Source organism: Lynx rufus, unplaced genomic scaffold (assembly GCF_022079265.1).
Source record: "Lynx rufus isolate CCGP_SWC_20201006 ecotype Redwood Valley unplaced genomic scaffold, mLynRuf1.p SCAF_2, whole genome shotgun sequence".
NCBI classification, from domain to species: Eukaryota; Metazoa; Chordata; class Mammalia; order Carnivora; family Felidae; genus Lynx; species Lynx rufus.
The window spans coordinates 118,436,951-118,451,733 of NW_025814834.1; the positions used below are offsets into that span (position 1 = coordinate 118,436,951).

A 14,783-nucleotide genomic window follows, 5' to 3' on the forward strand; every position below is an offset into this window, starting at 1 on the left:
CGCCCCCTTCTTTGAGAGAGAGCGAGCACGCAAGCGCGCGCACGTGCATGCACCTGAGCATGGGAAGGGCAGAGAGAGACAGACTCTTAAGCAGGCTCCACGCCCAGTATGGAGCCTGATGCAGGGGCTTGATCTCACGACCCTGGGATCATGACCTGACCCGAAATCAAGAGTTGGATGCTTAACCAACTGAGCCACCCAGGCACCCCTCTTTAAATACTCTCTTTCTCTCTCTTTAGGACCCCAACTACATTTTGAACTGCTTGATATTGTTTTATACTTAAATACCCTGCATTTTTTCCAGTCTTTTCTCTATTCTTCAACTGACTAATTTCTTTTTTTTTTAATTTTTTTTTTTTTAACATTTATTTAGAGAGACAGAGAGAGACAGAGCATGAGCAGGGGAGGAGCAGAGAGAGGGACACACAGAATCTAAAGCAGGCTCCAGGCTCTGAGCTGTCAGCACAGAGACCGATGTGGGGCTTGAACTCACGAATCACGAGATCATGACCTAGGCAGAAGTTGGACACTTAACCACTGAGCCACCCAGGCGCCCCTCCAACTGAATAATTTCTATTGATCTATCTTCAACTTGATTCTTCCACCTCTCAATTCAATTCTGCTAGGCCTACCTAGTGACATTTTCATTTCAGTTATTTGAATTTTCAGTTTTTGAATTTGTTTTCTTTTTAAAATACAGTTTCCATTTCTCTTTTGGGATGCTTTATCTGTTCACTGATATTATGTTCTCCTTCATTTCTTAGAATTCATAATAGATTTCACAAAAAGACTTAAAGGCTATTATTTGGGCCCACTTGAAGTTAAGTGTCTTATTATCTGCTTTTTATCTTGAACATAGATTGCTTGGTCCCATTTCTTTGTATGTTGAGTAAGTTTTGGCTGAAAACTTAACACTGCAGATAGTATGTTGCAGTAACTTGGGAATCTATCACCCCCCTCCCCCGAGGACTCTTTTTTTTTTTTTTTTTTTTTTGGTTGGTTGTTGTTCTATTAAGCAGTTAGCTTACCTGGGCTCAAACTGTGAAGCCATCATACCTACTGCATGCAGCAACTACTATCTTTGCTTAGTTTTTCAGCATCCAGCTGCTCTCTTTGTAGCTGACTCTGGTGGTCTCTGCTGAGCCTGAGCAGGTTAGTTAGTGGTTGACAAAGAATCTGAACAGATTTTATATTTTAAGGCCTATCCTTTCTCTGGTCCCTTTGTTTCTAGGGGTTCCTCTAAAATTTCTAATTGCACCTTGCCAGTCCTGAGTTCTATCTTGTGACACCTTAAACCAGTTAAGAATTTCACTTTCTGTCATTCAAGCTGTGTGCCCATCTTACACACAGTTCAGGCAATGCACGCAGCCAAAGGCACCAACACCTGCAAATCACATTAAGAGGGAATTATGTCTTTCAAGGGTAGACCCCCTTCTAGTTTCTCCCTACTTTTTCTCAGGCTCTCTGGTATCTACTCTGCAAATGTATTGTTTAGTGATGAGGCAGGGACTTGGATAGTTTATACCTCGATTCTATTATCTTAGTACTTCTACATGTCTCTTGCCTCCAAAATTTCACTTCCAAGTTCAAACCAGAGTAATTGGAAATTTATCAGTCTGAGTGGATGCTAGGATAGTGGGCAGTGGCTGAAGAGCAACCCCGAGCAAGAAAGCCACAAAACGTGAGGTAACGTGATACTCTTCAAAATTTTTACCTCTGTTCGTTTTCCAGTGTCTTTGAATAATATCTTTTATGATTTTTTTCTAGTTTTTATGATTCTCTATAGAAGGATTTACGTAAACTCTTTGCAGTACCATCGTTTGAAGGCAGTTGTGGCTGGTGCTGAAATTTCACCAGTGAATGTGTTTTTTCCCCTATCGCTACAAGTTTTCAAGAGAGCCTAAAAACAAATAAATAAATAAACCAACTCAAGAGTATAGGTTAAGATTTTTTTCTTTATAGTAATAGCTTGCATTAAACTTTTACATATTATAATACTCTAGTTTTTTTTTAGTCACAAACAAAAATTAGAAATTCAGAATTTGTGGTTGGAAAGGGATCCTAGAGACCCTTTAGCCAATCCTGTCATTTTCCAAATGAGGAAACTAAGTCTAGCATTTGCTCAAGATCACTTAGCATGTTTACTGTAAAGTGACTGACTCAAATTCTTTTCATTATACTATGGGAGAGTTGCATAGCTGTATTTTCTACCTTCCACAAAACCACAATTTCAAAGTTGTATTAATACTGTTTGTGAGTACAGACTATAATTTAGCTATATCCTAGATTACCAAAACAAAAACTTTGACATCTAAGTCAAAAGAAAAAGAAAATAACAGATCACTTAATTCTTTTAACCTGAAAAAAGCTGAAGGCTTTGATCACTAAACCAGCGTGTTCATACTAATTGAAGTAGGTTTAAAAAAAATTATTTTTGAAGTTTATTTATTTATTTTGAGGGAGACATCAAGCAGGGTAGGGGCAGAGAGACACAGAAAGAGAGAGGGAAGGAGGGAGGGAGGGAGGGAGGGAGGGAGGGAGGGAGAGAGAGAGAGAGAGAGAGAGAGAATCCCAAGCAGGCTCCGCACTGTCAGCAGAGCCTGATGAGGGGCTCAAACCCACGAAATGTGAGATCATGACCTGAGCTGAAATCAAGAGTCATATGCTTAAACAACTGAACCACCCAGGCACCCCTGAACTAGGTTTTTGATGAATGTTTTCCAAATACTATAAATCTCATCTTCTCTTTAGTGTTCCCAGGGAGAACACAGCGTGCCTCTTTCCTACCCCCATTTTTAACCATTAATTCTTTTGTACATAACAGATGTTATATTTCTTGTAGGTCGTCTCACTATGGCTCTCTGCTGATAAATTAAAAGATGGTTTTCTGGTCACTACTACTGCCCAACTAGGAGTATTTGTGAAAACAGTGTTTCTAGTATGAATCCCAAGGGCCCCAGTGTTGTCATGTTAGCTTATTTGCCCTGATAGCTCCACTGCGGTGATAATTAGGCCAAGTTAGGAGGCTGACTCTTCTGAGAGCCACTCAAATTAATAAGATCCACTAGAGGATCACAAACCATCCCAGATTCTGACTAGACAAAACCTGTAGGGGTACATGTAGGGATCAGGGTCAATTCCTAACCATGCCTTATGATGAAATGGCTTAAAAGTACACATCCAAGGAAAAGGTGTCAAAGATGGTAATGTAGGAAGACCCTGAACTCACCTCCTCCACTGACACCCCAAATCTACAGCTATTTATAGAGCAATTCCTCCTGAAAAATAACTGAGGGCTGGGGTGCCTGGGTGGCTCAGTCAGTACGTGTCTTATTCTTGATTTTGACTCAAGGTCATGCTCTCAAGGTTTGTGAGTTCGAGCTGACAGTGCAGAGCCTGCTTGGGATTCTCTCTCTGCCCCTCCCCAGCTCTCTCTCTCTCTCTCTCTCCCTCAATATAAACATTAAAAAAAAACGACTGAGGGCTGACTGAACAGCTTCTGCACAACAAAAGGTAGACAGACCACAGAGAATGGCAAAATAGTGGAGACTCAGTATTAAAGGGAAGCTTCCCCTCCCTCCCCCCGCCAATGCTATACAATGCAGGGGGCGCGGGGGAGAGGAATTGTACTGAGGGACCATGAACAGATTTGTCTGGCCTGAGGCACAGAAAAAAAGGCATGGTTTACAAGAACGACTTGAATATAAAGGAACCAGCTCTACAAGCCTACCAGACAGCTGGGGAGCTGCTGGAACTCTCTCTAGCTGGCCAGGGCTGGCAGGTACCACAGTTTTTGTTCCCCCTCCACCTTAATAGTACAGACAGGAGCAGGATCTGAGCACCCTGTCAGACTACCACCTCAGTGAGCCCCGAGCCCCTGGACCGCATCAGTCCAGCTGTCCCACCAAAGCAGCCCCAGAACTGTACACGCTGGGGCACCCCTGGTCAGCGTTCACTACAGCTCCAGCCATCTCACCATGTGACACAGGCACAAAGCACCCTGGAACACTCTAGGCTGACACCACTTCAGCTACAGATAGCTTGCTAGGGCACCCCTAGTGCAGATCGCACTGGGACCTCCTGGCTCACGTGTGTTTCAGCTCTAGCCACTTTGCTAGGGCACCCTGTGTCTGGAGCCTCTCAAGAACCTCTGGCCTGTGCCCACTTTAGCTCCAGCTGTCTTGCCAGGGCACCCCCTGAGTGGAATACCCTGGGAACCCTGGCCCATTCCCCACCTCAGCTCCAGCCATCCCCCAACTGGGTGCCCCTGGAGTGGAGCATCTTGGCCTGTGCCAGCCTTGGCTCTAGCCACCCAGTCAGGGTGCTTCCTGCATGGAGTGCCCTGGGACACCGTAGCTTGCACACATTTCAGCTTCGGCTATCTTGCCAGGGTGCCCTCTGCACAGAGAGGCCCAGGACCATCCTGGCCCACACCCACTTCAGCTCTAAACATCCCACCAGGGCAGACCCAGAATGGAGTGCTCCAAGGCCCCCAGCCTCTGCCAGTCAACAAAAATTACCAGTCACATACAGTCTACACAGAAGATGACACAGAAGATGACACAGAAGCATTTCCTCAAGTTTGGAAGTAGCTGTTTCACCAAATTCGTAGAATAAAAACAGAAAGGCAAAATGAGGAGGCAGAGGAAGATGTTCCAAACTAAAGAGTAGGACAAAACCTCAGAAAAAGAACCAAATGAAATGGAGATAAGCAATATGCCTGATAAAGAGTTTAAAGTAATGATCATAAAGATGCTCATGAAACTGGAGAGAAGGGTAAGAAGCCAGTGAGAACTTCAACAAAAAGACAGAAAATATAAAAAGAGCCAATCAGAGTTGAGGAATATAATAACTGAAAAGGAAAATACACTAGAGGGAATCAACAGATTAGTGGATACAGAAGAATGGATTAGTGATCTAGAAGAAGGGTAATGGGAACTACCTAAGCTGAACAGCAAAAAGAAAAAAGAATTAAAAAAAAATAAGACTAAGGGTTCTTTTGTATCACATCAAGCAAGTAAACATTAACATTATAGGGATCCTAGAAGAGAAAGAAAGGGGGAGAAAACTTATTTGAAGAAATAACAGAAACTTTCCTAGCCTGGGGACGGAAATAGACATCCAGGTCTAGGAAGCAAAGAGTTCCAAACAAGATGAACCCAAGGAGGTCATACCAAGATACATCGTAATTAAAATGTCAAATGTCAAAATCTTAAAAGCAGCAAGAAGCAAATAGTTACATACAAGAGAAACCCCATAAGGCTATCAGCTGATTTTTCAGCAGAAACTGCAGAACAAAAAGGAATGGTAACATATATTCAAAGTGCTGAAAGGAAAAAAAACCTACATCCAAGAATACTCTACCCAGCAACGTTATCATTCAGAATTGAAGGAGAGTTTGTCCCAGACATCCAAAACTCAAAGGAGTTCATCACCACTAAACAGGCCTTAGAAGAGATGTTACAGGGACTTCCTTAAGTGAAAAGAAAAGGCCATAAGTAGAAGAAAACAATGAATATAAAGATGTAAAATATGACAACATATATATATATATATATAATGGGGGGGAGGGGAGTGAAAAAAGTTCTTTCAGAATGTGTTTGATCTTAGGTGACTATCAGCTTAATATACACCGTTTCATACTTAGGATGTTATATCTGAACCTCATGGTAACCATAAACAAATATGTATAATAGATACACAAAAAATAAAGAGCAAGAAAGCCAAGCATACACTAGAGAAAGTCATCAATTGCAAGACAAGACAGCAAGAGAAGAAAAAAGGAACAGAAGCACTACAAAAACAATCAGAAAACAATGAACAAAATGGTAATAAGTACAAACCTATCAATGATTAAATGTAAACAGTCTAAATGCTCCAATCAAACAACTTAGAATGACCGAACGGATAAAAAAACAAGACCCATCTGTATGCTGCCTAGCACAGACTCACTTCAGACCCAAAGACACACACAGACTGAAAATGAAGGGCTTAGAAAACATATTCCATGCAGATGAAAGCAGGGGTGAGAGGTGGGGAAGCCAGGGTAGCAGTACTTACATCAAACAAAATAGACTTTAAAACAAAGACTTTATTTATTTATTACTTAAAAAAATTTTTTTAAATGTTTACTTATTTTTTGAGAGACAGAGAGAGGAGAGAGAGACACAGAGCACAAGGTGGGGAGGGGCAGAAAGAGAGGGAGACACAGAATCCGAAGCAGGCTCCAAGCTCTGAGCCATCAGCACAGAGCGTGACGTGGGGCTCGAGCCCACAAACTGTGAGATCGTGACCTGAGCTGAACCTGGTCACTCAACCAACTGAGCCACCCAGGTGCCCCTAAAACAAAGACTTTAACAAGAGACACAGAAGGGCATTACATAAAGATAAAGAAAGCAGGGGCGCCTGGGTGGCGCAGTCGGTTGAGCGTCCGACTTCAGCCAGGTCACGATCTCGCAGTCCGTGAGTTCGAGCCCCGCGTCGGGCTCTGGGCTGATGGCTCGGAGCCTGGAGCCTGTTTCCGGTTCTGTGTCTCCCTCTCTCTCTCTGCCCCTCCCCCATTCATGCTCTGTCTCTCTCTGTCCCAAAAATAAATAAACGTTGAAAAAAAAAATTAAAAAAAAAAAAAGATAAAGAAAGCAGTCCAATAAGAGGACAGAACAACTGTAAACATCTTTTCATGCAACCGCTGAATCATCCAAATACGTAAAGCAAATGTTAAGAACATAAATGGAAAAACTGACAGTAATACAGCCAATAGTTGAGAACTTTAACATCACACTTACATCAATGCATGAATGGAATATACAGGCAGAAAAATCAGTAAGGAAACTGGATTTTTTTTTTTTTAATTTTTTTTTCAACATTTTTATTTATTTTTGGGACAGAGAGAGACAGAGCATGAACGGGGGAGGGGCAGAGAGAGAGGGAGACACAGAATCGGAAACAGGCTCCAGGCTCCGAGCCATCCACCCAGACCCTGACGCGGGGCTCGAACTTAGGGACCGCGAGATCGTGACCTGGCTGAAGTCGGACGCTTAACTGACTGCGCCACCCAGGCGCCCCTGGAAACTGGATTTTTTTAAAGGAAACTTCATCTTTGAATGACACATTAGCCCAGATGGACTTAAAAGATATATACAGGACATTACATCCCAAAACAACTGAATACACATTCTTTTCAAGTACACATGGAACATTCTCCAGGACAGATCATATGCTGGCCACAAAACAAGTCTCAATAAATTTTAAAACACTGAAATCATATCATGCATCTTTTCTGACTACAATGGTATGAAACAAGATATCCATCACAAGAAAGCAACTGGAAAAAACACAAACAAACACATGGAGGCTAAACATGCTACCAGGCAAACCAACAGGTCAGTTAAGAAATCAAAGAGGAAATTAAAAATACATGGAGACAAATGAAAGTGGAGAAACAATCATCCAAAATCTTTTGCATACAGCAAAAGCAGTTCTAAGGGGGACACTTACAGCAACACAGGCCTACATCAAGGAATCAGAAAAATCTCAAACAATTCAGTTTTACACCTAAATTAGGAACCAGAGAAAGAACAAACAAAGCTCAAGGTTAGAAGGAAGAAAATAATAAAGATCTTATTATTATAAGGCAGAAATTATAAATGAAATAGACTCTAAAAGCAAGTAGAGGGGCGCCTGGGTGGCGCAGTCGGTTAAGCGTCCGACTTCAGCCAGGTCACGATCTCGCGGTCCGTGAGTTCGAGCCCCGCGTCGGGCTCTGGGCTGATGGCTCAGAGCCTGGAGCCTGTTTCCGATTCTGTGTCTCCCTCTCTCTCTGCCCCTCCCCCGTTCATGCTCTGTCTCTCTCTGTCCCAAAAATAAATAAACGTTGAAAAAAAAAAAATTAAAAAAAAAAAAAAAAAAAACAAGTAGAAAGATCAATGAAATCAAGAATTGGTTCTTTGAAAAGGTAACAAAATTGACAAAACTTTAGCCAGATTCATTATGAAAAAGAGACAGGACCCAAATAAATAGAACCAGAAATAAAAATGAAACAACTGACACCACAGAAATACAAAGGATTGTAAGAGACTACCACAAAAAGTTATATGTCAACAAACTAGACAACCTAGAAGAAATGGATGAATTCCTAGAAACATAGAATCTTCTGAAATTGAATCAGGAAGAAATAGGATATCTCTGAACAGACCAGCTACTAGTAACAAAATTGAATCAGTAATCAAAAAACTCCCAATAAACAAAAGTCCAGGACCAGAAGGAATTACAGGTGAATTCTACCAAACATTTAAAGAAGAGTTAATATTGGGGCGCCTGGGTAGCTCAGTCGGTTGAGCTTCCGACTTCGGCTCAGGTCATGATCTCACCCTCTGTGAGTTCGAGCCCCGCGTCAGGCTCTGTGCTGACAGCTCAGAGCCTGGAGCCTGCTTCGGATTCTGTGTCTCCCTCTCTCTCTAACCCTCCCCCGCTCATGCTCTGTCTCTCTCTGTCTCAAAAATAAAATAAAACATTAAAAAAAAATTAAAAAAAAATAAAGAAGAGTTAATACTTATTCTCCTCAAACCACCCCCCAAAAAAGAGAAAGGCTTCCAAAATCATTCTTCGCGGCCAGCATTACCGATCCCAAATCCATCCAAAGACACTACAAAAAAAACTACAATACCCTTGATGAACATAGATGCAAAAATCCTCAACAAAATACTAGCAAACTGAATTCAATAGCACTTTAAAAGGATCATTCAGCACGATCCAAGTGAGTTTTACTCCAGGGATGCAAGGATGGCTCAATATTGACACATCACACATTAATGTGACACATCACATTAACAAAACAAAGGATAAAAATCATATAATCACCTCAATAGATACAGAAAAATCATTTGACAAAATTCAACACTGGATCATAAAAACTCAACAAAGTAGATTCAGAAGGAACACATCTCAACATAAAAGGGACATATATGAAAAACCCACAGCTAACGTCATACTCAATGATGAAAAACAGTTTTTCCTCTAACATCAGGAAAAAAGAATGTCCACTCTTACCACTTTTATTCAACACAGTACTGTAAGTCCTAGTTGCAACAATCAGACAAGAAATAAAAGGCATCCAAATTCATAAGAAAGAAGTAAAACTGAAACTAATTATAGAAAGAGAAATTTGGAAAACAATCCCATTTACAACTACACCAAAAATAATAAAATACCTAGGGAAGTAAAAGACTTGTACACTGAAAACTATAAAGTATTGATCAAAGACACTGCAGCTAACAAATTAATGGAAAGACAGACCACGTTCATGGATTGCAAGAATTTATATTATGAAAATGTCCATACTATCCAAAGCAATCTACAGATTGAATACAATCCCCATCAAAATACCAACAGCCTTTTTCACAGAACTAGAAAAAATAATACTAAAATTTGTATGGAGCCACAAAAGACTCTAGAAACCAAAGGAATATTGAGAAAGAAGAACAAAACTGGAGGTATCACTAACCTGGAGTTAAAGATATACTACAATGCTATAGTAATCAAAGTAGTATGGATCAGTGGAACAGAATAGAAAGCCCGGAAATAAATCCACACCTATACAACAATCTATAACAAAGGAGGCAAGAATATACAATGGGAAAAAAAGTCCTTTCAATAAAAGGTGCTGGGAAAACTGCACAGCTACATGCAAAGAATGAAACTGGACCACTTTCTCACACTATATATAAAAATAAACTCAAAATGGATTAAGAACTAAATGTGAGACCTGAAACCACAAAATTCCTAGAAGAAAACACAGGTGGTAATCTCTTGGATATTAATCTTAGAAATATTTTTCTGGATATGACTTCTCTGTTGAGGGAAACAAAAGCAAAAAGAAACTATTGGGACATCAAAATAAAAAGCTTTTGCACAGTGAAAAAAACCATTAATAAAATAAAAAGACAACCTACTGAATGGTAGAAGCTACTTGCAAATGATGTATCCAATAAGAGGTTAGTATCCAAAATATATAAAGAACTTATACAACTCAACATCAAAAAGGCAGTCTGATTAAAAATGGGCAGAGGACCTGAATAGACATTTTTCTAAAGACGACATACAGATGGATAGCAGACACATGAAAAGATGCTTAACATCACCAATCAGGTAAATGCAAATCAAAATCACAATGACATATCACCTCACACCAGTCAGAATGGATAAAATAAGAATTAACAAGTGTTGGCAAGGGTGTGGAGGTAAAGGGAACCCTTGTGCACTGTGGACAGGAATGTAAACTGGTACAACTGTGGAAAACGGTACGGAGGTTCCTCAAAAAATTAAAAACAGAACTATAGAACTACCATAGGATCCAGTAATTCAACTACTGGGTATTTACCCAAAGAAAAAAAAAACACAATAATTTCAAAGCTACATGTACCCCTAGGTTTACTACAGCATTACTTATAATAGCCAAGATACGGAAGCAACCTAAATGTTGGGCGCGTGCGCACACATGCACACACAGAGAATATTACATGGCCAAAAAAAAAAAAAAAAAAAAAAAAGGATGATACCTTGCCATCTGCAACAACATGGATGAATATAGAAGTTATTATGCTAAGGCAGACAGAAAGATATCATATGATTTCACTTATATGTGGAATCTAAAAATAAACACAAAACAGAAACACTCAAATACACAGAAATGATGGTTGGCAGAGGGGAAGGTGGTGGGGGATTGATTTATCTCTATATGAATAAAATATAGTAAAAAGGAGAACAATCATGGGAATCAAGATAGTATTATTCCTTTATAATTATCTTTCAATACTGAATAATGTTGCTCTTACTGTTATATTTTTTAAATCTACATTCATATTCATTCATGTAAAATAAACTGTATAAAATGAATGTGGACAAAACCCAGAGAACAAATGTATATCCGTGTGTATCTACTTTCAATACCCTTGGACAGATGTACAGAAATAGAGACAAATAATTAGCTGGTAAATCTCATCCTCTTTATCATTGTAAAGTCTGTGGTCATATCTTACATTAAAGCCTTCTTTGACTTTGACTTGATGGGTCTTACTATAGAAAAATGTTGAAGGACGAAACATGAAATGCAGAAACACTCATGCAGTTTAAAACCTCTATGTCACAGTTTTTATTTGGGTAACAGGACTTTAATAAAGACAGACTAAGTAGCTTCATGAAGACAATAACTTACTATCTTGTTCCTCATTCTATCTCTATGACTGTTCAGCAATTAGGAAAGTGCCTAGCAGAAACTGGGCTTCCTATATTAAGAGAATGAAAATACACGAATGCATAAATGAAGACAAAGCACTAAAACCTAATGACTGTCCTCCAAGACTATTAATAAGTTCAATAGTTTTCCTTAGCTATGTATGGTTCACTGTTCTAGAGTTCTACATGTCAACTCATTCTTATTATTTCCATTTTACAGTTGAGGAAACCAAGACATGAAGTAACGCTCAAGGCCACACTGTGAACTCTACGGCAAGGATTCAAATTCCGAAAGTCTGAGTCTAGAGCCTAGGCTTTAACCCACCGTGATACAGATTTCTAGAAATGCCACTTTAAAAACACACACTGTAAGTCTACTTCTTAAAAATGACAAAAAGGACAACAGCTAGAAGACTTGAAGGATTTTTCAAAGTAGTTGGAGAAAAGGAAGTTGAAAAGATTGAAATCAGGCATGCAGATTTTGTAAAAATGTAGGACAAAAGACTTTTAAAGCATCCAATCAATGTAGAATACCTTCAACTATAGAAGTTATTTTAACAATTTATCTCAAGAGAATTAAAGTCAGGAAATAAATGGAATTTGAAAATTTCATTCACACAAGACTAAACATTAAGTCTTTGTTTTTGTTTTTTTAAGTTTATTTTTGAGAGTGAGCGAGTTGAGGAGGGGCAGAGAGAGAGGGAGAGAGAGAATTCCAAGCAGGCTCTGCACTGTCAGTGCGTGGAGCCCAATGCGGGCCTTGAGCTCATGAACCATGAGATCACGACCTGAGCTGAAATCAGAGTCGGATGCTTAACTGACTGAGCCACCAAGGAACCTCAAAATCTTTGACGGTATCTTATTGTAAAAATGAATATGATGAAACTCCCTGTTATCAATTCACAGTCACATTTTCTTGTTGAGAAATTCTAAGAGTACATGTTTTTTAACGTTTATTTATTTACTTTTATTTTTGAGACAGAGAGAGACAGAGCATGAACGGGGGAGGGGCAGAGAGAGAGGGAGACACAGAATCGGAAGCAGGCTCCAGGTTCTGAGCCATCAGCCCAGAGCCCGACGCGGGCTTGAACCCATGGACCGCGAGATCATGACCTGAGCTGAAGTCAGACACTTAACCGACTGAGCCACCGAGGCACCCCAAGAGTACAGGTTTTTTAATGTGCTGGTATCTTACCTTTTCTTTTTGCTGATAATCATGTCCATGGTTTGGAGCAGTCGCCGTTCCAGGGCGAGGATATCTGCATCAGTCACATTTCTATAATAAGCACAAACTGTTAGCAATGTTTTGGGACCCCATCCTTGGGCACAATAAATACAAGGCCGCTGACAAACACATAAACCTCAATTGTTACCCAGTAATTGAAGGACCTCTTTCTAGAGAATATTAACATGATTATAATAAACAGAAGTCCTTTTGTTGCCATGTTTTATAGCTAATATTTTTTGCAGTCTCAGGGTAGTGGAAGGTAAGTGGCTCTCTTATATAGTCTTTCTTAGCTCTGATCCAATGACATTTTTTAAAAATATTTTTAATGTTTGTTTATTTTTGAGAGAGAGAGAGACATTCATGAGCGAGGGAGGGGCAGAGAGAGAGAGGGAGACAGAGAATCTGAAGCAGGCTCCAGGCTCCGAGCTGTCAGCAGAGACTGACATGGGGCTTGAACTTGGGAACGGTGAGATCATGACCTGAGCTGACGTCAGAAGCCCAACCGACTGAGCCACCCAGGCGCCCCTGATCCAGTGACATTTATGAGGTATCCGTAAGCACGCCTGCAGCTTGGCAAAGCTTTGTGCAAGGGCAGTCTTATAGCCAATGAGGTTTATCCGAGGCACAATTAGTGCTACTTTTGGGAGGAAGCGATTGACTGAAGTTGGGATTAGCTTGCACTGCTGTCCACAAGAAATGTGCCTTTAAGAGGAGGTAGAGGGTCTGAGTGAAACAACCATTTTAAAAATAAGTGAATGTAGGACAAATAAGGACAAACAATATAAGTGATAAGACTTATTCAGGAAGACTCCTAGGATAATGCCCATAAGGGCAGAGGGAAAGAATAAAAAGTCCATGTCACAGATCTAATACTTAAGTATTAATGATGGCAGCATGATATCACGTACGTATGCATGAAGTCATAGGAAGAAAGAAAAGAGACGAAGTTCTCTTTACCTGAGGAAGTAGGACATGTACGTGTATGGGCAGTTGACAGCACCAAATCCAGAAAGAAGAGCCATGAGAGTCACACCGATCACACCTACCCGGCTGATGAGCTGTTCTATGGACAAAATCCCTAAAAACATCAAAGCACCTTAATGTCAGCTGATAAAGATCAAATGTACTGTGAGAGGAAACATCACGAAAAACATCAACTGTTACATACAGCTTATGTAAGCCAAATTTTAATTATCAATATGTATATCTTCCATAATAAATGTATAAAAGTCTGTTGATTTTCGTCATATCTCACATGCTTCTAGAATCATCTCCTACTGGGTGATGGTAACAGTAATAATTATAAGTAACACTCACTGATTGCTTACTCAAGGTGGTGTGAACACTAACAGAGCAATGCACTTTCAGTAAAAGCTTTGGTAAAAAAAAAATATATGTATCAGCAAAGTAAGTCTGCTGGAGATTTACTTTGCAAAGTAACACTTTGCACTATAGTTACTGTCAATATATATATATGTATATATATATATATATATACACACACATCCATACATATATATATATATACACATATATACATATATATACACACACATTTCCTCCTTAGGTCATAAGCTCTTTAGGTCTCAGGAGCTTATGTTTTATTCATTTGTGCCAATAAACACATAAGGCATCTAACAAACGGGCTGAATTTATACGTGAATGAGTACTTCAAACGCAAATATATGAGTTTTTGATGATCAGTTGCATTCTAATTATCAACTGTTTCCTATGATTTGAGAATGCTGAAAGTCTGTAGGTAAAATAAATGCTGTTGAGATCTTGGATAAATGAGAGAAGGCAATGCTGAAGAACAAGCCAGGAAGTTTGGAAGCACCCGACAAAACTAGCTTTGTTTTCACTCCTGTTTCTAGGATGGGATCCACCTTAGCATTATCTACCCCTATGGCCTAACACCAGAGCTGCCATGCAGGAATTCTGTTGGCTTTGGAACTGAAATTCCAATAATCATGTTCTCTTGCTCTTGTGTTTCCACTACACCATTTTAGAGCTCTTTGTGACCTCTGGTCTCTTGTCCTTTGCTTCCCCCTACCTTCCATTTCCTTCTTCACTGAGCCTGACCTCCAAGCTTGCTTGCTTTAACTTCTCTCACTAGGACTCTGTCCCCACTGTCCTTCTGAAGTGCTGATCCTGAAAACTCCCAATCCTGGATCAATCTGACACTCGGTCTTCCCTGTGCCCGTGCCTGAGATGCTAAAACTGCTAAAACGCGTCCCGACGTTGGTGCCATTACAGATTTAGGTCTCCAGTCTTAACATGGCTTACACTGCTACTGAGGGATCCTTTTCTTGCCCTTGGTCAA

At 40.0% G+C, this 14,783-nt stretch overlaps 1 protein-coding gene across 1 annotated transcript in view; it reads right to left on the minus strand.

The window, feature by feature from the left end:
* LOC124515258 (Golgi pH regulator) overlaps positions 1-14,783 on the minus strand; it is a 60,704-nt gene that overhangs the window by 25,393 nt on the left and 20,528 nt on the right. Inside the window, exons 6-7 of the mRNA XM_047083980.1 lie at positions 13,418-13,538; positions 12,428-12,508 (exon numbers count right to left, since the gene is read on the minus strand). Coding sequence (XP_046939936.1) covers positions 12,428-12,508; positions 13,418-13,538 — 202 coding nt within the window. The remainder of the gene's footprint in view (positions 1-12,427; positions 12,509-13,417; positions 13,539-14,783) is intronic.